The 23,971-nt window shown below is 41.2% G+C and overlaps 1 protein-coding gene across 5 annotated transcripts in view; it reads left to right on the top strand.

Annotated features, from left to right (window-relative positions):
• acsl1a (acyl-CoA synthetase long chain family member 1a) overlaps positions 1–23,971 on the top strand; it is a 26,273-nt gene continuing 2,302 nt past the window's right edge. Inside the window, exons 1-19 of one of the 5 annotated variants that reach the window (XM_089006668.1) lie at positions 1–21; positions 12,624–12,832; positions 13,836–13,950; positions 14,022–14,086; positions 15,063–15,164; positions 16,411–16,510; positions 16,574–16,749; positions 17,942–17,974; positions 18,471–18,522; positions 18,609–18,682; positions 18,996–19,073; positions 19,483–19,617; positions 19,715–19,849; positions 20,302–20,397; positions 21,336–21,408; positions 21,482–21,570; positions 22,794–22,910; positions 22,993–23,136; positions 23,200–23,301. In XM_089006668.1, the coding sequence (XP_088862794.1) occupies positions 12,638–12,832; positions 13,836–13,950; positions 14,022–14,086; positions 15,063–15,164; positions 16,411–16,510; positions 16,574–16,749; positions 17,942–17,974; positions 18,471–18,522; positions 18,609–18,682; positions 18,996–19,073; positions 19,483–19,617; positions 19,715–19,849; positions 20,302–20,397; positions 21,336–21,408; positions 21,482–21,570; positions 22,794–22,910; positions 22,993–23,136; positions 23,200–23,301 (1,881 nt within the window). In that variant the 5' untranslated portion in view covers positions 1–21; positions 12,624–12,637. Of the gene's footprint in view, positions 22–701; positions 720–3,956; positions 4,010–10,423; positions 10,523–12,623; positions 12,833–13,835; positions 13,951–14,021; positions 14,087–15,062; positions 15,165–16,410; positions 16,511–16,573; positions 16,750–17,941; positions 17,975–18,470; positions 18,523–18,608; positions 18,683–18,995; positions 19,074–19,152; positions 19,231–19,482; positions 19,618–19,714; positions 19,850–20,301; positions 20,398–21,335; positions 21,409–21,481; positions 21,571–22,793; positions 22,911–22,992; positions 23,137–23,199; positions 23,302–23,971 lie in introns of those variants that run through there. The other 4 variants (XM_089006667.1, XM_089006671.1, XM_089006672.1 and 1 more) reach the window with 4 other exon arrangements.

The raw sequence follows: 23,971 nt of genomic DNA on the forward strand, positions 1-23,971 counted from the left end.
ATTTGTCCTCTACATGTACAGGTACATCACTGTGATTGACAGATAACACTTGAGGAATCTTCATTGCTAAACACATGAAGAAGAGAACGAAAGGACATCTGGCGTGACGCGAGATATTTTCATTGCTCAAAACAGTTTAGCTGTATCGACTATTTTGGTTACCAACAGTCAATTTAGAGTTAAAATTAAAAAAAAGTCGCATTCAGGGTACTGTGCTGTACAATTAATAACATTTTCACATACGGATCTTCTGTTGGTGTTATTGTTTGTTTCGGGGGGGAGGCGGGGGAGTACCGTGATTGATGTGATTTTGGGACGTAAATGTGTCAAAAATGTGTTGTAAATCATCTTAATTTTGTAAACGGTGTTTTGTATTTAGTGGGTGTATGGAAGAGTCGCGTGCTTTTCAGGAAGGAATGCAAAGCCCTTAAGGGCTACAAACCCAGACACACACTAAAATCACATACATGAAATGTTAATGTGCAAATTTATTCGACATAATCATTAGAAACACTGCATATAATTTGATCGACGTGTAAAGGCGTGCTTTAAATTTACCAGAAACTGGAACGCCACATAACATCTCTGACCAATAGCAGCTCTCTTTTTAACCTTTAAGGAAACGCGTGTAGTAACGCGGCTTCTGATTGGCTCTTTCTGGAATTGTGAGATTTTTTTCACTGGTTTGGTCTTCTGTCGGAAGTGTCTCTCCGTCACAGGTCAGTAGCAAACTTTTTTTCCGCTACGTTGAACGTTTACTGTTTTATTTTAAAACTTGCGGTGTCCAAGTACGAATTCTTCTACTTGGGTGACGCAAGTACTGTGTTTAAAAGTATGTCTTCTTTTTTTTGTTGACATGAAATAACGTTGTTGTTGTTGATTTTAGTAAACGTTCTCATGAGGGAGTTCGCAGTTAGATCACGACACATGACACATGATCACGCACGAATGTATTTAATTACAATTCCACAAGTTTTGTGATTTGTGAGTCTTTTTTTGTCATTGTCAAATGATGAGCATTTGAATATGTGCTTGTTCTTTGTATATAATATGTATATAAAAGACAGCAACATTTCCGCGATTGGTCATTTCAAACAAAATTTTAAAGCTAAAATGACAACACAGTGGCGCATATCGGCAGCTGTGTTTACCAGTTCCACGTGCATCCAATTCATATTTCGACTGGGGATTGGAATAACTTCACAATGACATAACGCGTCTGGCAAATGTCGAAGAAAGAATTTTTATTCCAGAATCGGAAACACTGTTTTGTAAAATACGGATGCAATCCAGTAACAAAACAATGTACTGATGTGACGGGTGTCACAACAGTGACTGTCTTCATCTCCACGATGCTGCTGTATTAATGAAGACGAGACGCGTGGATGTGTCTTTTTATTTCTTTTATTTCTGCAACACAGTATGGCAGAAGGGATGGGTGAAGTCGCATGGGTTTCGTCTTGTGATTAACTGAGCAATAGAAAAGCACTATGAAGCACTCGCCGGTGTGTCAGGGTCTGTGCGCTCGTCGGAGATGCACTGTACTGGGTCTGGGAAGGAACTCTGTCCCCACTAACATAAGTGGCCTCAGCTCGCACCTGCCCATTCCCCTCTGTACAAACTACATCACCCTGCATAGCACTACATAACTGTGACAGACTGGAGAAAGGTATCTGTTGCTCGTGTATCAGTTGTCTGTGCGCTCGTCGTAGGTGCACTGCACTGGGTCTGGGAAGGAACTCTGTCCCCACTAACATAAGTGGCCTCAGCTTGAACCTGCCCATTCCCCTCTGTACAACCTGCACCACTCTGGATTGCACTACACAACTGTTACACGGTTGGGAAGCCTCTACCTCTACCAACACACTCATTCAAAGGTGTGCTACTTGTTACATGTAAGGAGCTCATTCTTAGCCTTAACACACAAAAACACGTACATGAAAAAAAAGCACACTAATTGCAAAACAGCAGGTAGACAATTAACACACTACATGTATTTCCAAAACGGGGGTCGACACACCGTCCACCGAGTGATGGGACTGCACAGCGTCTTCATTGTGCAGCATCGCGGTCCCGGTCCGAAGTGGAGAGTCATTTGTGGTCCGGGTCACGGCACCAATGTGACGGGTGTCACAACAGTGACTGTCTTCATCCCCACGATGCTGCCGTATTAATGAAGACGAGACGCGTGGATGTGTCTTTTTATTTCTTTTATTTCTGCAACACAGTATGGCAGAAGGGATGGGTGAAGTCGCATGGGTTTCGTCTTGTGATTAACTGAGCAATAGAAAAGCACTATGAAGCACATGCGCTCCAAAGTTCCACTCGACAAAACGTGAAGTAAATAATGACACAAAAAGTAATCTGGACTCGAAATGAATAAGGGAACTAATTAGATAACACTAGACAGTACAAAAGGGGAAACAAAATAAGATATTGTCATGAAAATGCGCGTTAATCGAGACCAACAGAAAATTGCGACTCACCCTGAATCTCCTCGAGATTGTTCTGGAAACTATGGGCGGGACATAGTGCCACACTGTGCGCCGTTGCGTCACTTCCTTCATAATTTAATAACCTAAGTGTACAACTCCGTTACACTGATACATTAGAAGTTGGTGTTATTGTCACTTGTGATAGAAATGCTGTCCTGGTAATCTCCTTATCGACGGAGTCCCTTGAGGTGACATGGTAAAAAGAAATAATATCGCAATCATTGAGAAGTAATGCAATCATTGCTTATTTGCGAGGGCTTGCAATGTTTTTTCTTCTTCCATGTCACATTAAGGGCTCAATACTTCTCAAATGCTAACGCCAGCTTAGTCAAGCTCTTCTGTGGAGTTTGAGAAAAGCCCATTTCAACAAATGAAGCGATAGAAAGTCATCTTTTTTTCAAGTAATTTATAATCAGCGAAATAAATACTTGATTAAGGACAACTAGAAAAATCTACTTACCTTGACAATATGTCATATGTATTAATATGTATTTATGTGCCCTGCGATTGGCTGGCAGCCAATTCAGGGTGTCCCCAGCCTCATGCCCCTCGGCTCCACCCCCCCCACCCTACTGAGGAATAAGCAGTACGGAAAATGGATGGATGGATGTATTTCTGTTTTGTTACTTTCATCATTGCTCAGGGGCTAAGTTTGATTTGACTATACATTGCATGTGAGGTCCATTTGCTCGATTATACTTTATGTGAGGCTTGATTTTATTAAAGAACGTCAAACTTTGGGTATTCAATGTATTTTTGGCTCGTGACTATGAGCATGATCAGATTTTTTATTAACTCATTCTCTGCCAGACAAAGTGCAAAAATGTGTCCAGGGTTTTCGTCATTTTCACTCAAATTGCAGGACCCACAAAATATTGAGTTTTCGGACTACATAAACATTCAGTGCAGTGTCTGAAACCTTATACTCTTTTCTTTCATCAGAAAAAAGAGTTAATTCTGAAGTTATATGGGTCTGGAGTTATATGAGCTTGAAATGGGGACGGGTGTCCAAAATACAATGCTTTATATCGCTTTAGCTGAAGCTGTAACAAAGTGCTAACATGGAAAAAGGGTGAATGCTGCCCCTTGTGGAAGAGAAAAAACATTGCCAAAGGTCTTCGTAGCGCTTTATCAGCACCCCCGCATGAAAAACCAAAGACGAACAAATTTGGGAATGGCGCTCCACGTCATATTTTGAATTCCCGAATAAATTCGGGGATGACAGTGAATGAGTTAGCTATCAGCGAGATTTTCTTTATTAAGCGAGGGATTTTTAACTTCCTGAGAGTAAATGCTTCATTTTCTTTTAGATTAAACTCTGCTAAGCTAAGTGGCTAATGGCTTCATTCGGGTTGATGCTCAAGATGTTTGTTAGATCGTTGTGACCTGATCCTTTGATAAATTCCTGGTAGCCTAACCACGCTTTATGTTCTCCTATAGATAAGACTTCACGCTAAATGACTGGTTACGGGTGGGATGAGCTGTGACTAAGTTCCAAACATTTTTGAAGAGAGGTACTGTGAATTTAACAACCGAAACAAGCGTATAACAAATGTGTCTAATTTAATGCAAGGCAAAGTTGAAGCGACTCGGAAAAGACGGGCACGGACGGGGTAACAAAATGATCGGATTGTACTTCTGCGGAATACAGACATTAGTTTAAACAGAAGTGAAAGAGAGGGACACTTTGCAGTTGTTGTGTGGTTATCTGGTTTTGGCACATGATTTCATCCAGACCTAGCTACCGTGTCACCAGGAGGGAACTGTAGCATTGGGGTAGGGGCTGGAAAATAATTTCGCCTGCAGTCAAAAAAGTATCCTTAATTGAATTGAAAGGCATCATGTGACTGTGTCTCGATACATTCATCTTGACTTGGTCGTCAGTCCAGAGAACTGATTCAGTTTCTTGTTTTGAGCGCTGACTCTGTTTGTTTGGCGTTTGCACAGTGTAGTTTTTTTCCTGTTTTGCAGACATTTCTGTAGATTACACAGAAACAAATGGCATTGTCTTAAAAACGCCATGGTTGTTGTTTAAAGTGGATTAGGACTCGCAGGGACATTTCTGGATGATGTGTGTGTATGAAGATATCTTAGAACTTTTTAGTAATAGTAATAGTAATTAATAATACATTTCATTTATAAGCGCCTTTCCAAACTCTCAAGGTCACTTTACAGTCACAGGATAAGTTTTTCTGTGGGTGAGCAGCGGCAGCCACACACGCCAGCGTTCACTCAACCCAGAAGTTACTCAAATAGATAGAAAGTGAGCTAGCTAGCTAATAGATAGCTAGCCAGCTAGATAGCTAATAGATAGCTAGCTAGATAGCTAGCCAGCCAGCCAGCTAGCTAATAGATAGCGAATAGAGAATAGCTAATAGATAGCTAGAAAGCTAGCCATCTAGATAGCTATATTGCTAATAGATCGCTAAACACTTTACGTTGGAGTTTTTGTAGACTTGACTTGATTGAGTCAAATAGAAAAGATTCAAGACATATTTTTCAATGTGAATACATTTGTGACACTACATTTGAGATTATTTATATTAAATAATTTTTATTTATTTATTTATGTATTTATATTAAAGATGAAAGTGATATTTTCAAAACAAAAAAATCTATATTTCTGAATTTTGTTGTTGTTCGTATACATACATTTTCTAGATGAGTGAAATATTTCATGCGGATTTCTTGGTGAAAACATATATTTATAACATACAAATGATGCATTTTACAGAAACGGCAATCCTTAATTTTCAAAATGATTCTACTTATATATTAAACATCATTAAAAACCAAGACTTCATTTTGTAATGAATTTTCATTCCGGCCAAAATATATTTGTCCTGTACTTGATATTTATATCTGAGACTCGCAAGCCAAACTCAACAAAACATATCCAGAAATGTTTCAAGCAATTTTAAGAAATGTTCCACTGTCAAGTGACATTGTGGTCTCTGTGACCTCCATGTGCGCCGATGCTGTGGAGCAAATGACGAGTGCACGCCCTTTGCCCCAGTTTACAAATCTCCTCCTCTCCCCCTTCCAAACCCATATGCCAAGTGTCTTTCTCCTTTCTGAGGTGTACAATTTCACGTTGAGGTCAAGATCCGTAGCGTGAGCATGCTGCCAAGGAGAACTATTGCCGCTGCCTACCAGCTGACGTGTATGACACCATTTTCAGACTTTTTTTTTCCATGCCGCAAATGACACATGGCATAATTGACACTTTTTTGGAGTAAACAAGCAGGATAAAGATTCATCGAGAGCAAAGCTTTTGGGATTGCTTTCATGTAGCAACATAAGCTAACGAAAAGTGGCATTTTTGCTCCTGCTAACTCCTGTCTTACTCCCAACGAGCACTTCATTGGCTTATGAGTATTTCTTGCGCTGAAGCCGAAAGAGATGCTAATCGGTGGATGTAGTAAGCAACGCTGTGTTTGTTGGTGGCGACGGCCATGACAGGTAGCGACTTTAAAATGGCTAGTTACCTAACACACACAAAGATGGTAAGGACCTGCAGCAGGTTAGGGTGATTAAGGATAGAGATGTCAATGTACAGTAAAGTCTCGTTATATCGATATTCAAGGGAGTCCAAAAAAATATCGATATAACCGGGACTATCGATATATCCGACCCTGTTTGCATGTAATTTTCTCCGTACGTGCATAGAAATAGTATCGATATAACCGGGACTATCGATATATCCGATATCGATATAACGAGACTTTATTGTATTAACAAGTGCCAGTAGTATGATGGCAAGATGGAAGAATTGACGAATGAGGAAAATGAGAAGGAACAAAGAGTAGAAGATGTGACTGTTGTAGACCAAGACGTAGCAAACATTAGCAAGGATGAAGTGAGGAGGGCGCTGAAGAGGATGAAGGGGGAAAGGCACTCGGGCGTGATGGTTTACCAATCGAGGTATGGAAGTGTCTAGGAGAGGTGGCGGTGGTGTTCCTGACTGGGTTAGTCAACAAGATCTTGGATGGTGAGCAGAAGCCTGAAGAATGGAGACAAAGTGTATTGGTGCCCATTTTTAAGAACAAGGGAGATGTGCACAGTTGTAGTAACGATAGAGGAATAAAGTTGATGAGCCATACAATGAAACTATGGGAAAGAGTAGTTGAAGCTAGACTAAGAGCAGAAGTGAACATTTGTGAGCAGCAGTATGGCTTCATGCCAAAAAAAGAGTACGGCAGATGCGTCAATGAGAAGGTTTCTTCAGCCGTCATCTGTACAAATTTGAAGGTTTCGGACGTTTCGCCTCCTATCCAAGAGGCTTCGTCAGCGAACTAAAGTCTGACTGGTCGTATCGGCCCTATTTATATATCCCTAATGTCAAGCCATGGCGGCGCCGGACACACCTAAAATCTAGCAACCACTCATTGGATGACAATGAGGTTAAAATTTTAGCGAAATAACATAGATGGTTTGAAAGGGGGGTAAAAGAAGCGATTCTTAAAAAACAACAAAATCCTTCATTAAAGCGGTCTGGTGGGGTGACGTTCAATTTGGATCGTTCATACAATAGCCTGCTTAGGCAAAACAGGTTAGGCAACATTCGTAATGCTGATGAGGTGATACCGATGGGAGTGGGGCAAATAGGCCAGTCGTTAGTCAGGAATGTAGGAACAATCAGTGGGGCCACAGGGAGTGGTCCTCTGCTCCCCCCAACCTGAGAGTAGGGACCTATCATAGCTGTGTCCGGCGCCGCCATGGCTGGACATTAGGGATATATAAATAGGGCCGATACGACCAGTCAGACTTTAGTCTGCTGACGAAGTTTCTTGGATAAGAAGCGAAACGTCCGACACCTTCAAAAAAGTACAGATGACCGCTGAAGAAACCTTTTCATTTATTTATCATTGTATTTATTGTATGTATTCATTGTATTTAATTGTTTATGTATCTATTTGTTTATTACTTTAGTTTTGTATTTATTAGTTTATTAATTAATCAACTAGTTAATTAACTAATTCATGAATTAGTTTACAAAGGACATTTGAATGTCATTAGTTTTGTCTTGTGTTTAAAAAAAGTGCTAAAAATCGGACATCCAGGCTACCTCAGTGGATATTGTAGTGGACAGGAGAACCAGGGAGGGAGGTCGAGGTCACCCCAGGTCGACATTGACATGGTCACAAATTCTCTCCGGTTCAAGAATTAGTGCCAGCGGTTCTCTGGTTTTAAATTACAGTATACCATGGCTGGCTGCCATGTAAGTCTGTCGATGAACTCGAAACCTATCGTTTTAGTAGAAGCTTTCACACATTGGTGGGAAAATCATCACAGATGAGTGTGGCATTGACCTCATCCAATGTGATGTCATACAGACACAGTCCAGGGAGAATAGGGGATGTGTAGGGTCGGCTTGAATGTCACATTTGGCAACCTGGTCGGTTGCTTATAAAATTTCACCATGCCCAATACTGAATGCTGTGTGCCATTGCGGAAAAAAATGTATGGCATGCTGTAAATAGACCTGAACTCCCTGCTCCCCGCCCCCCGCCCTGTGATTGTCCGTGTGACACAAGCCGTTATGACATTGCTTTAATATCGCAACTTCCTGTGCATGTTTGCACATGAGTTGAGTCCATCTTCATGTTGCGTTGTTTCCTATTACACCCCCCCCGAATGGCCCTTCCCCTCCATGGGGTGGGTCCATGGGGTGACCTGCAAAGGGGATCTGTCATTGGCTCGTCGTCGTCCTGGGCCAAGTATAGAGGGTGGAGGTGTTGTTGGTTGGCAAAGTAACTTTTGCCTCCAATAACGCTCAGCCAAGTATGACATCGACGGCCAGTGGTTGCCACTGTACAGTCGGTCAGGGTTCAAAGACACAGTGACCTTCCCCCTCCCAAAAAATGTTTACACATTCTGGGTCCTCAGAAATCTCATTTTTTTTCCCAGAAAACATTCCCAAATGAATGGATCCATTTAGCAAAACGTCCTTCATACATTTATCAACTGACTCTACCGTGAAATCGTCCGACTTATCGAAGATGTTAGCGATAGCATACCAACTGTGAACATGTCACAATTTGATTACTGGTAATTCTCAGTAGAAATGCCAGCTGCTATTTCGGAAAGATTTTTTTTTCGGAAAGCTGTAATTATTGAGAAAAATAATGACACGTTCAAATTGTTTCAAAGCAGTGTGAAACAATTACAGAATCTCCCCAACTTACGAACGAGATACAGTATGTTCCGAACAGTCGTTCGTGAGTTGAATTTGTTCGTAAGTTGCTTCAGTGCTATATTTTGTATGGAATGTACGTTTAGGGCTTACTGTACATAAGTATATTTAAGGTTTATATAAATCTGTTTAAGGCTTATGTTAGAAACATGTATTGGTTTGTACTGAAAAATAAACATTGAATAAAATATATGCTCTATAAAGATATGTACAATTACAACTGGAGAGAATACTCCATTTGTTACGACAAAAATGTTCATAACTCAAATGTTTGTAAGTAGGGGAACGTCTGTATGTTTTAATATGGGCATTGTGTTGCTCCTTCCTGTGTAAGTTTGCCGTTTATTATACAGCACATAGTATATACCGTATTTTGAGCTGATCTCATGTTCTCTGTAATCTTTAGCAATATTCGATGCTCTTGGCAGAGGATCAATAATATGCTCCAGGGTATTTTCATCAAGTCTGTGTTTCTCATTTTTATTCAATTAGGCACAGATTCAAGGATTACTACATAGCTAGTGTTTCGTTAGCATGTCCATGACTGTATTTCCATTATATAAAGAAGTTCAAGATTGTGCCTGAGTAGGCAGCTGTCAGGAAGTGCTCTTGGGTTTTTTGTTTTGGTTGCTTTTGTGTTTTGTTTTGTCGCTTTGTGTTGTTATGTGTCATGTGGAAAGGATATGGATTGTTTTTCACCTTTTTTTGGCCACGGCATTCATCAATGAGGAGACTGCTGAGCAGTTGCGCCTTTGGGGCAACATGAATATGCCAGCATCGTTTTTGGTCGGGAGGAATGTCTGTGCCATTTGACCGTCATCGCTGGACATCTTTGTGGCGACTGTGCTTTTTTTAACCTGTAATGGGCAGCATTTTCACAGCCCGATTTGTTCAGCGGAAAGGCTTAATGCATGGCTTGTGGAGCCCGCGATGAGAAGAAAGGTACGTCATCACAGAGCGCCGATGCGTATGTGGAACTGTCTTGTCTTGGAATTGGAGCAGATTTATATAGGACAGGAGATGTGAGACAGTCTCTTTTCGTCAATGGATGCCACAGCTTCGTGTTTGCTTTCAACATTTATCTTGTAGCAGATGTGCACATTCCACCATGACGCCCCTAATCCACTGGTGAAAAAGACACTTTAATCCTCTCAATTTTTCATCTAGGACTGCTTCATGCAACAAAGAGGAAAGTGCAGAAAGTTCTTAAGATTGAACAACTGTGTCTTTGTGTTGTCATATGTTTTTATTTTAATTTTTTTTTTTTGTTCTTTTGACTTGAAGATGGTGCCGTGAGTGTGGCTGCCTTTCCAACAACCCCTGTATTTTGTTTTTCTACTTCTTTCCTTTCCGCTTCCTTTCATAACTTTGCTGCTGTGAAATGTAAATTTATCCACTGCGAGACTAATAAAGGCTAATTTAACCCAATCCAAGTTCTCAATATTAATTAACATGAAGCTAGCAGGATTTTAAGGCACTATTCTGTGGTTTGAAATACACAACGTGTAACTCTCTTTTGTCAACTTGACCTGGAGAATGGCAACGAATGGCTTGACGCTTCTTACGGCCCAACAAAAAAAAGGTTTTGGTCGATGAAACATGACAGAATGAGAAAAAAATCAATTTTGTGCCTCTCTTTTGGAAGTAGTGACGTAGGTCGCACGTGTGTTTCTCCCTCGAGGGGGGGGGGGGGGGGGGCGTGTTTGTGCTATTCATAGTGTGAGAAGAGACCCTTCGAAGTCTTTTAGAAGTCACAGTCCATCCTCATAGAAAGCATTTTACGTCTGAAAAGATTTGCTCCCGGTTCATTCACTGCACCATTTGATAACCCGTGAGTACGGTGATTTTACTTTGTTGCTGAATCAAAAGTGCATGTTTAGCTCCCCCTTTTGGCTCTCGTATGTCTCGTCATTGTCTCGTTTATTTTTAAATTGTCCTACATATAACGCACGGATAACTTTTTTTTAAAGAGGTGAATGAAACATTTGCAAATGCATCTATGATTGGAAAAAAAAGATGATGCCCCCTACCCCTTCGTGGATGCACTGACTCCGCTGGTCACGATATCAGCGTTTAATTATAGAAGTAGGTGAGAAGTCAATTGTGTCGAGCGTGGCTGTTCGATTACCTCTTTGGCGTATAACCCAAGTGGGGACCCCGACAAATATTTGGACTCCATGAGAAATATCGTATTTTGACTTTTTTTTTTTTCTAGGAGAGTATTAAAAGCCTGTGCCATAACATGAAAACATGTCCTCTACGGTGAACACTGTGCCCAAAAGGGTTAAATTGATCAGAAATACAGGACAGATATTTAAAAAGTTTTTTCTTTGCAAAATTAGAGCGTTTATGAATTGTCCTCAGTTTGGTTCTGGCCATCATATTGAATTTGGATAATTCCGGTTCCAATTCTAGTTCCCTAATTTTTGGTTCTAGGTCCAAAAAATATGCAATTCATATTCTTTCATCAATTCATTCACTGCCATTCCTGAATTTATTTGGGAATTAAAATGCATGGCGTGGAGCACTATTCCAGAATTTGTTCAGGTTTTGGTTTTTCTTGCAGGGGGGTTGTCAATAAAGCGCTGGTCAGACCTCTGGCAATGTTTTCCCCTCCTACGGGGATGCAGCATTTGCCTTTTGTCCATGTTAGCGCTTTGTTACACCTTCAGCTGTTGTTAAAGCGCGATATAAACCAATATGTATGTATTGCATTGTATTTTGGACAACCGCCCCCATTTCAAGCTCATAACTCCACAGCCATATAACGTAGGAATTTACTCTTTTTTTCTGATGAAAGCAGAGAGGCTTCAGGTTTCTTACGCTGCATTCAATGTTAATGTTGTCCTAAAATTCCTATAATATTCTGTGGGTCCTGCAATTTGAGTGCGAATGACAAAAACCCTGGCACTGGAGTAGACACGTGTGTGTACATGTCCGGCAGTGAATGAGTTAAAAAAACACATTTTAAATGAATTATTTTGGGGTTAAAAACTATTTTTGAACATTTTTTATTTTCATCAACTCTTGAATTTCTCAAATATCTATTTTTTAACAATATATTTTATAGTTTAACAATAAATGAAATGTGAATTTATCCACTGCGAGACTAATAAAGCCAAATCCAATCATATAAATGTACAACATTATTGTTTAACAAAACATTTTTCCCCATGTTGGATTTATATTTGAGAACATTGAGAAAATAAAATTCAATCATGGAAAAAGAATCTACGGAATCGTGGCTCATCTAATTTGCATCAGGAATGAGACGTGCCATATCAACTGCAGTTTCAAATGTCATTAATAATACATTTCATTTATAAGTGCCTTTCAAAACTCTCAAGGTCATTTTAACGTCACAGGATAACTTTTTCTGTGGTTGAGCAGCGGCAGCCACACGCGCCAGCGTTTACTCAACCCGGAAGTAACTCAAATAAATAGAAAGCGAGCTAGCTAGAGAATTGAAAGGCGTTCATAAATGAAATCTGTTATTATAATAGCCAACAGATAGCTAGCCAGACAGATAGCTAATATACTGTATAGCTAATAGATAGAGAGCTAGCCGGCCAGATAACTAATAGATAGCTTGCTAGAAAGCTAGCCAGACTTGCGACCGGTCTGATAATACATAAAAAAAGGGATTGATTCATCTGGGGGACATGTTGTGAACTTCATTGTGTTATTTAAATCCTAAAACAGGAGAGCAAAAATAAGGCTCAAGAACAAATGTGGCTCAGCTATACGACATTGACTGACTTGAGAAAATGGCGACCATTCGCTCCATCTGTGACGTCATTCCACAGAATTACATTTGCTTCACAATCACCGTTTCATTTGAAAAACATCCACATTGCTTTCTGAACGCTATTCAAATTTTATGAAGGCACCCAAGATGCAAATTCTTCTTCTCTTTTGTCTTGAACTGCAAGTCACACCACCAGTCATGCAGACTCAGGAAGTCCTGAGACAACTGCGGATTCCCGAGCTGGACGAGCTGCGGCAGTATATTCGCGGACTCCCCGCCAACACGTTTTTGGGATTGGGCGCCGTCGCCGCTTTCACCACCTACTGGTTCACTATGCGACCGCGAGCCCTCCAGCCGCCGTGCGACCTCGCCATGCAGTCGGTGGTCATGCAAGTATGGCGTCTTTTCCATTTTGTTTCCATTCTCGGTGGCACTTCAATAACAGCGATGCCAAAATTAAGCAACTGACGGTTGATTTTATTTTATTTCGAGGCCTATTTTTAAGAATCCAGTCATGGTTCGAGAATTGAACAGATTTTTACTATTCTGTTTCCATGACTGTATCGTTGAATTTGCAAGTACAGTGAGACCTCAACTTACGAACTTAATTGGTTCCCAGACAGAGTGTGTAAGGCGAAAAGTGTGTATCTAAAAAAAAAAAATAATTCCCATAGGAAACAATTAAAATGGGAATAATCCGTTCCCGGGTTTCCATAAAATATACTTTTCAACTAAATAAGCCTTAAAACTACACACAACATACCTTACTATATTTATAATAAATGTGCTATTGTATTGTAATGAAAGAAATACACTGCATTGTATCATAAAGTCACTTTATTTACATTTGTGATGGTCATTTATGGCTTGATAGAATGGCGTTGGAGGTCGAAGGTCAAAGGGAATTGCTGTTTGGAAAGAGAGGCGCATTACATGACGACTGTAATTAAAGAAATAAACTGTGCTGTAAAATAAAGTTTTATTGACCTTTTTGATGGTCGTTGATGACTTATGGAAGGAGAGTCACCTTCCATAAGGACTGTTGGTAACTTAACCTCTGGTGCTGTTCGGTCGTGTGCTTCCGCCGAAGATCACTCCGCCAGCCGTGGTGGGTGTGTATTATGAAGATAGTGCTTATTATAAGGTTTAATTTTCATAAATTTGACGTTTGTAAGTTGAGGTCTCAATGTATTGCAAATCGCCCTGTCGTTATCTTTTCTTGTGAAATATAACCAACATTTTCACAGTGTCCCTTATATCCTGCATCATTCAGAATCGTTTCCCAAAACGATGTCAAGCTATTGAGACTGGCAACCGGTCCTCAACAAGAACCGGCTTTCAATTTCTCCATCATCCACTTTGTTTCCCGACCGCTATGTGTTTTCCCTCCCGTCAGGATGAAGAAAACGCCAGGCGATCGGCGCTCAACAGCAGCGACGAACACATGAGTTACTACCACAGCGACGCGACGACGTTATATAACAGCTTCCTGCGAGGGATCCGTGTGTCGGGTGAGTTGTTTTGAGCAGCAGATCCACATCGGATTGATTCTTAATGATCAGCTCCGCGTCCCCTTCCCCAGATAACGGACCGTGTTTAGGAGCCCGAAAACCAAATGGACCGTATGAATGGCAGACTTACAGAGAGGTGAGGTGTTTTTCCGCTAGACCAGGGGTCGGCAACCTATGGCTCTTGAGCCGTATATGGCTCTTTTGATGATTGCATCTGGCTTGCAGGTAAAACAAAATATTCACCCTTTTTTTGCTATTCATATCGTGTTTGGACTGCAGCTGAGTGAAGAACAATTGTGATTGGATAAAACTGATGTAAGTGGCTGTTAATGTTGAAAGAGCAATTTTGATTGGATGATACTGACCTAGGTGGCCGTTGATGTTGAAACAAGTAAACAAAAGGTTCTACCATGATTCTAATTTGCAATGAAACAATACCATCGATGAAACGGTCGAACATCAGTGGCACTTTGACAAGCCCCATGCTACGTTAGCATTCATGTTAAAGGACAAATGACATCACTTTTTTGTTTCCTGACTGACATCAGAAAAACGTTTTACAGCATCTAAAATACCCAAAACACGCAGTATGATATTTTTAGTCAAATGCAAAACACCAATAAAAATGACTTAGTGTCCAAAATCTGCAAAAACATGAACCTGGAAGTGGCTAGTTTCAGAAGGTCCCTCCCCCTTCTTCGTGGTGTCACCCCAAGACGTCTTGCCTTGCTGGAGAATGAAATCAATGGCTTCAGATTCGGACAATATGCTTTCTTGTTACTCATCCAGTTATGAATATGATTCAAATAGTTCTGAAGAGGAAAGCATACATGTTTGCAATCGATTAAATAATTTATTCCATGCCATTTTGAGGCAACATTGGAGGGAAATGTATCACCAAAAAAGAGGCAGAAAATGGCGACAAAGCTCCGTGTATGAAATTAATCAGCCCGTTTCCACAGGCTGGTTACTGATAAACATTTCTAAATATTTTGCTTTTACGGCTCTCTTAGTCAAAAAGGTTCCCGACCCCTGCGCTAGAATGTCATCGAATTCTGAACAAGTCCCAGGCAAAACACCCAATGACCGAATTTTGTCTTTATGCGGCACAGGTTGCGCACCGGGCCGAGAACATGGGCTCCGCTTTGCTTCATAAGGGTCACTCTCAGTCGGGAGACAAGTTCATTGGGATCTTTGCCCAGAATCGACCGGAGGTAACACGCATCGTCACGCATACAGTGAAACCAACCATGTCGATCACAAACCGTCAGCTCATTCAACTCACGTTTTTTTTTATTTCATTGACTTGGCTGCTCCGTCCATTTTCCAGACCGCTTTATCCTCATTAGGGTGGCGGGGGTTGCTAGAGCCTACCCCAACCATCTTTGGGCAGTAGGCGGGGAGACCCTGAACTGGTTTCCAGCCATTCTCAGGGCACACAGAGACAAACAACAATTCGCTCTCACTCACACCTCGGGGACAATTCGAAGAGTTCAATCTGCCTGCCATGCATGTTTTTGGAATGTGGGAGGAAACCGGAGGACCCGGAGAAAAACCACGCGGGCCCCGGGGAGACCATGCAAAGGGTCTGGAACGCACAACCTCTGCGTTTCATTTCAATATTCTCATAAAAACGTTTTGCTATTTCGACATAATTTTCCATTTGTGGCACTATTCACTCACTCATTCACTGCCAGACGATGTGCAAAAACGTGTCCACTCTAGTGCCAGGGTTTTTGTCATTTGGCGGACCCACAAAATATTGAATTTTAGGACTCAATAAACATTCAATACAGCGTAAGAAACCTTTGACTCTCTTCTTTCATCAGAAAAAATAGTTAATTCCCAAATGATATGGGCCTGGAGTTATCTGAGCGGCTGTACAAAATGCACATACAATACACACATATTGATTTATATAGCGCTTTAACAACTGCTGAAGCTGTAACATAGCGCAAATATGGAGACATTGCAAATGCTGCCCCCCTGTGTGAGGGAAAAACATTGCCAGAGGTCTGACCAAAGCTTTAAACGCACCCACCCCCCTGCAAAACCCGAACAAGTTGGGGAATGGTGTTCCACATCATGCTTTTCAATTCTCGAATAAATTTGAAAATGCCAGTGAATGTGTTAGAAATGGAAAATGTTGCATTTTTGAAATTGTTTTTTTTATTTAATGTTTGAAAAAACATTTGTTTATTTCGGAACATTTTAAGACCAAAATATTCCATGAAAACCCCTTGAAGAACAAAAGTTTTAAAGAAGAAAGATTGGTCATCTCTGAAATTTATTATTGTATTGTGATAAAATCTGATAAAATCCTATAAATGTTTTGAGCTCATAAAAATAGATAATGTGGTGTGCCTTATATACGGGAAACCTTTTTAAATTGGTCATTCATTGAAAGTCTGCCTTCTGGTGCGGAAAATACTACAACTGATGATGTTTTCTGTTCTTCAGTGGACCATTTCTGAGCTGGCTTGTTACACATACTCCCTCGTAGCGGTTCCGTTGTACGACACGCTAGGGGCAGAGGCCATTAGCTTCATCATCGATAAAGGTGCGTTCGCTCGCGGGTGATAGTTTGGATGATTTTTGTCAATTTGCCTTTTTTTTTCTCCAGCCGCTATCAGCACGTTGATCTGCGACACGCCCGATAAAGCCAGTATGATTCTCGACTGTTTCAACGAGCGAGAGCGAACGGTGAAGACGATCGTAGTGATGGAGCCGTTTGACGGCGAGCTGGTGGCCCGAGGACAAACATGCGGAGTGGACGTTATGAGCCTGAAGGCGTTTGAGGTTTGCATATTTTAGGGCTCTCTTTGGTCTTTTTGCGCCAAACAAGTTCACGATCTCATTTGGATATTTTTTTTGTTTAACATTTGAATTGGAGATTTTTTTTTCATATTTTTTCTTATCGCATTTAAAAATGTTAGGCTTTTATTTTAAAGGATAACCGACGTCTCTGGACAAGTTGTGTCCATAATTTATAAAATGGTTTCAAATGACTTCTACTGAGCGTATTTTAATAAGATTCCACCGCATATAGCTATATTTGACGTTTTAAGACACGCGCTGAATATTCAGGGAGTCTTGTTTTTGAGTTGGTGACGGGTCCGTACGTGACGTCACTAAAGGATCGCCCTTTACCGTAAAAAAAAAAACGCATTGTAGCGGTCCTTCCATCACGTCAATGTATTTTGCTGTACCTGTTTGGTGTGGGGACCTCGTGTTGCACCCAAAAGCCGCCAGGAGGCCAGAAGAGGGCGTCCAAGCTCCATATAAGGAATTTATCAGCCTGTGGAAACGGAGGTGGCCACAGGAGGTCGCCATTTTGTGCCTCTTTTTTGGGTGAGAGATTTTCCCCCAATGTTGCCTCAAAATGGCAAAAATATATTATTTAATCGATTGCAAACATGTATGCTTTCATCTTCAGAACTATTTGAATCATATTCATAACTGGATGTGTAACAAGAAAGCATATTCTCCGAATCTGAAGCCATTGTTTTGATTCACTAGCAATGCAAGACGTCTTGGCGTGACGTCACGAACTGGGGGCGGGACTTTCTGACAATGCCCAATTTGCAGCTCAATTTTTTTGCAGATTTCGGACACTTTAAGTCATTTTTATTGGTGTTTTGCATTTGACTAAAAATATCATATATACTGCATGTTTTGGGTATTTTAGATGCTATAAAACGTTTTTCTGGTGTCAGTTAAAAAAAAAAAAAAGTGACGTCGGTTGTCCTTTAAGTTCAATCAAAGGCAGAGCGACATCTTGGTTTGTCGAAGGATCGTTCAAAGATAAATTGGAGTCTATATTTCAAGCTGACAGTTGTCAAATGGATGTCTCGATTTGGCGTTGGGGCTGTTATGTGGGACATCCGTAATGCAGTCAACCAAATACAAAAACATCCATTTTAGCCATGATGATAAGATGGACAAATATGAAAATGTGACATTTTTTCTCAAATTTTCACTCTTTTCGCAGGACTTGGGTAAAGCCAACCACCAAGACCCTGTGGTGAGTAGAAGACAAATAATATCTAGCTATCTTGCGAGCTCGCAATTGTATCAAGTTAGCTAGCAGTCGTATCTAGCTAGCTAGCAATCGCATCTAGCTAGCTAGCAATCGTATCTAGCTAGCTCGCAATCATATCTAGCTAAATAGCGTATCTAGCAAGGTAGCGTATCCAGCAAGTTAGCGTATCCAGCTAGCTAGCGTATCTATCGATCATTGCTTGGATTGGATATACCTTTATTCGTCTCGCAGTGGAGAAATGTAAATTTCGCCGGAGCAACGTTATGAAAGGAAGAGGAAAGGAAAGAAATAAGTAGAAAAAAACAAATATAGGAGCTGCTGGAAAGGCAGCCACTCTCGCAGCACCATCTTGCTTGCTTCTTTCCTTCCTTCCATCCTTTCTTCCTTGCTTGGTTCCTACTTTCCATCCTTGCTTCCTTCCATCTTTCCATGTTGCGCATTTTGCAAAAGTTCTCATGTGTGTGTGACACGTTTACAGCCACCGAAACCAGAGGACCTTGCCCTGATATGCTTCACTTCTGGCACAACGGGTAAATATCCAAAACGGTCTTATTTAACTTCTAAATGTACTTTTATTTTCTCATGTTTTTTTCTAAAGCTAATAATCTGCTTTCAGGAAACCCCAAGGGTGCAATACTTACGCATGGAAACGTCATCTCAAACACTGCAGCTTTTCTTAAAATAACAGAGGTAAATGTGTTTATTATTTTGCTTTGTGTTGACTATTATGTGAAGTGCTTTGTTACAGCTGCAGCAGTTGTGAAAGCGTCATGGCGCCCCCAGGGCGGCTGCCTCTACAGCAGATCCTAAACCTTTTTAATCCCTTTCCGTTCTACTGTTTTGTTTATTTTTTCCCTATTATGCATAGAATACTTGTTTTTATCTTTTCACCCCCGAGCCCACGCGTGTCTAGTCAATGCTCCCCTCTTTCCGCTTCCTTCCACCCCCTCCCTCACCCTCTCCTCCTTCTTCATCTTGACTCTTCTTCTTTATGCGCCATCAGGGCAAAATGCAGGCCACTTCCAAAGACGTGCACATCTCTTTCCTCCCTTTGGCTCATATGTTAGAGAGAGTGGTGCAGGTACGCCATGTCCCCTCCCCCATTCACTAACCATGAGGTGGGCATGTGGTTTTTGTGTGTGTGTGTGTGTCTTTTACAGGCGCACAGCATGCTGACCTGCCGTGATGTTTTCATATCCTATCTCCCTTTAGCGCATATGTTTGAGAGAGTTGTTCAGGTACGCTTCAGTCGGGTGCGTTTCATCACCGAAACAACTGTTTCAAAAGCCACTTTGTCACTTTTTGCGATGGCGTGGTTGTGTTTCGTACTAATAGTCACCGGTTTTGACTTCTAATTGTATTTTTCAACTTTGTGAAGTAGCCCGGAAAATATTCCTAACTGCTTTGTTCTTCTATTTTCCATTTCGAGAGCAACGTATGACACTCACCTCAGATGAAACATGAACTGGGTTTCAACTTTGCTCCCTCAGGGCGTCATCCTCATGCAAGGAGCTCGAATCGGATTCTTCCAAGGCGACATTCGCTTCTTGATGGACGATATGAAAGAACTTCGGCCGACGTTTTTCCCTGTGGTGCCACGTCTCCTAAATCGCATGTTTGATAAGGTCATCCCACGTATAGGATCTTTTTTTTAGAAGGGGGGGGGCAGAAACTCATATGCAAAATCAGTCTATCTTTGTTGTATTTTTATATATTTTGTAGATATTTAGCCAAGCCAACACCCGACTTAAAAGATGGATGCTTGATCTTGCTTTCCGGAGGAAACTTTCCGAGCTGAATAGCGGCGTGGTTAGGAGAGACAGTATCTGGGATAAGCTTATCTTCAAAAAAGTACAGGTAAATGGCCTAAAACGTTAAACTTAACATTCCAGATCAACCACGCGAGATACAAAAATTCACAAATTTGCCACCAAAAAAAATTGGCACATTTTTAAAGCATTTGGTTGTTTTCCACATTTTAATAACAAGAATAATACATTTTATTTATAAGCGCCTTTCAAAACTCCCAAGGCCACTTTATATTCACAGGATGAGTTTCTCGGTGGGTGAGCCACACGCGCCAGCGTTCACTCAATGCGGAAATAACTCAAATAGATAGAAAGCAAGCTAGCTACCAGCTAGATAGCTAGCTAACTAGAAAGCTAGCCAGCTAGATAGCCATATAGCTAATAGATTGCTAGCTAAATAGCCACCCAGCCAGCTAGATAGCGAATAAAACCGATAAAAAGTTTTGCTAGCAAGCGCAATTACCTTATTATGTGTGACAGAGAATGTTCTTCCTTCAATAGGCGAGCTTGGGTGGACGCGTGCGACTGATGCTGACGGGCGCTGCGCCCGTGTCGCCCTCCGTGCTCACTTTCCTACGAGTGGCACTCGGGTGTCAGGTGAGATGCATTAACTTGCTACTTCGGATCATTTTTGGCTGTAAAAGCCAGGGGTGCCTAAATTCTTTGCTAAGGGGGCCTGATTTGGTGTTAAAAATGTAGTGGGGGGGGGGGAACCTTGGCGGACGGTCTTTACATATAACAGCAATTAAATTATTCACTTCCATTCCCAAATATATTCGGGAATTGAAAATAAGAAATGGAGCGCCATTCCCAAATTTGTTTGGGGGTTTTGTTTTTCTTGCTGGGACTGTCAATAAAGCACTGGTCAGCCCTCTGGCAATGTTTTTTTTTCTCTTCCACAAGGGGACAGCATTTTGCTTTTTTCGATGTTAGCGCTTTGTTCCAGCTTCAGCTGTTGTATTTTGGACGGCTGCCCTCATTTCAAGCTCATATAACTCCAGACCCATATCATTTAGGAATGAACTCTTTTATTCTGATGACAGAAGAAAGTCTAAGGTTTCTTCCGCGACATTGAATGCTTATGTTGTTCTAAAACTCAATATTCTATGGGTCCTAGAATTCAAGTGACAATGATAAAAACTGTGTGGTTTGGTTCATTTGAAACGTGCATATCAAAATTTAATTGACATTGAAAATGAATATTCACTTTTTTAACACTCCCTTTTTGGCAACAGTTCAACAGAAGTAATTGTTCTTTTGTTGATTATCGCCGTTTTACATTTTTTTATTTTATTTCAATTTTAGAAAATTCAGTCAATGACTCCTTTACTAATTTGCTGTTCCTAATTGAGGCTCTAGATGGCAGCACTTAGCACACGCAGGTAATAGCGCTACTGCCCAAGGTAGTCATTCTACATGCGGGCCAGATGTTATCGATTTTATGACGGAGGCTGTAGGCCGGATGAAAATCGACCACATTTGGCCCCTGGGCCGGACTTTGGACATGCTGCTCTAAGTGTCCTGCTTTTCCACAGTTTTACGAAGGCTACGGGCAGACCGAATGCACGGCGGGATGCTCCATGTCCATGCCTGGTGACTGGACAGCTGGTAATCTCCGCAGATCAACCAGATAATTGGTTCTTGGAAGTGATTACAAAAAGAGGTTTGTGATGTTTTTCAGGTCACGTCGGAGCTCCGTTGCCCTGCAATGCCATCAAACTGGTGGATGTGCCCGATATGAACTACTTAGCAAGCAACGACGAAGGAGAGGTGAGGGGTTGAGACTGTCCTATCCACACTTTTGCCTGAAAAGTATTCAGGCAGGCTCAGGTGATTACAGAAAGCTTCAACGCAATCCATTCTTGATGGTGTTTGAAATTTGTCACATCTTGAGTGCCAAATTGATACTCTTCCTACAACTATTTAGCGTATTGGCCCGAATCCAAAATGGTTTTGCATTGAAGTAAGACTGAAAAAGTGGGGGTCATATTATATTCGGGTTACATTCATTTGCGACGCTAGATGCCGCCAAAAATAATTCACCTGAATGCTGAACACTCCCAAAGCAAACTCGTCATGAAAACAAATTGCGGTAAAGAAAAAAAGGAATTAATAAAAGAGATAACAGAAGATGGAGAAACAAGCGACAATCTGCCCCCAAGCCCCCAGATTGATTCACACCTGTTTTTGTCCTCTATTCCCCGCCCCCAGTCTTCGGTTAAAGCCACGTGATTGGTCAAGAGCGCAGCAGTGAGTGGGGGAGGGGTTAAACATTAAAGAGACAGGCAGACGACATAGAGAGAGTTATAAAATGGAAAGAAAACAGTGAAATTTGGACTCGTTTCAACTTTGATAGTTCAAAGGCAGAGTGTAGACTGCAAGGTGAAAATTCCCATCAACCAGGCTCCACAAATAACCCGCACAAGCCATCTGTACACTTGATGCAAAAAGCTATCAACCCAGCTAAACAGAACACAATTGATGAGGAACTAGCTAAAATTATCGCAGAGAAAGCACCTCCAAGAAAGAAGGCTACGTTCCTCAAGTGTTTAATTCTGAGGAAACCGGCTACTTCATTCCATCAAGCCAGCAACGACCATCACAAAGGTAAATAAAATGACTTTATGATACTGTACAGTTTCTTTAATTATAATACCATAGAACATTTATTATACAAAAATAAGGTATATTTTGTGTAGTTTTAAGGCTTAGAAAATTAGAAAGTAGAAAATTGTTTTATGGGGACCTGGAAACGGATTATTCTCATTTTAATGGTTTCGTATGGGAAATTAATTTTTGGGTTAAACACTTTTCGCCTTACACTCTGTCTGGGAACCAATTAGGTTTTTAAGTCACACTGTACATTTTCCCAGCTCACATTCAACTGGAATGATTGACACGAGGACTTGTCAATCATCAGGATGGAAGATTTTGAACTGTCTTTTGGCCGTACGCTACGTCGTCACCGGTGTCTCTTTTTGAATCGTCTCTAGATTTGCGTCAAAGGAGTAAATGTGTTCCTGGGCTACCTGGGCGACTCCGAGAAAACGGCGGAGGCTATCGACAAGAACGGGTGGCTGCACACGGGAGATATTGGGAAATGGCTTCCGGTAAGCGTCTGTTACGACAATGACGACGACGAATGTTCCCTTTCATAACGTCTTGTTCCTTTTTTGTTTTCCCCCCTGACAGAACGGCACTCTGAAAATCATTGACAGGAAGAAGCACATCTTCAAGCTAGCCCAAGGAGAATACATCGCCCCGGAGAAAATCGAGAACATTTATAACCGCAGCGACCCGGTGGCTCAGATATTCGTACACGGCGACAGCTTACAGGTCGGTCATTCTTCCGCGACATATCAAACACAATTTGTTGACCTTTTGTTACACTCTTGAAAGGCCTCCTTGGTGGCCATCGTCGTACCCGATCCGGAATTTTTACCCATTTGGATCAAGAAACGAGGCATCAGCGGCTCCTACTTGGAATTGTGCAACAGCGTTGTGAGTTTATTTTGACAACAACATTTCACACAAGCTTTATTTTGACAACATTACAGACGCTCCCCGACTTCCGAACATTATGTACATGTACAGTTGTACATGTACATATGTTTATACAGCATATATTTTATGAAATGTTTATTTTTCAGTACAAACCAATAGCGGTTACTTATACAAGCCTGAAACATACTTCTATAAACCTTAAAGGACAACCGACGCCTCTCGACAAGTTGTGTCCATAATTTGTAAAATGGCTTCAAATGACTTCTACTGAGCGTATTTTACAAGGATTCCACCGCATATAGTTAGCTATATTTTACGTTTTAAGACTCGCGCTGAATATTCAGGAAGTCTTGTTTTCGAGTTAATGATGATGCCTGACATGACGTCACGGAGGGAACGCCCCTGACCAAGAAAGCGACACACAATGCCTTTTGGGTACTTTGTTTGGTCTGAAAACTTCGTGTTGATGGCGAAATTAGGTGGAAAAAACATAAATAACGCGATAGTGAATCGTTGTGTGTTGCACCAAGACTACTATTTGATATTCGCTGACACAAATTCCCAGCAGACAAATCAGCCCATTTCCAACGGAGCTTGGGCGCCATCTTGTGCATTTTATGGGACGCTACATTGGAGTCCAGACGCCTCAAAATGACACGGAAGGACT

Source organism: Hippocampus bargibanti, linkage group LG10 (genome assembly GCF_051943395.1).
Source record: "Hippocampus bargibanti isolate YZ-2025 linkage group LG10, ASM5194339v1, whole genome shotgun sequence".
NCBI classification, from domain to species: Eukaryota; Metazoa; Chordata; class Actinopteri; order Syngnathiformes; family Syngnathidae; genus Hippocampus; species Hippocampus bargibanti.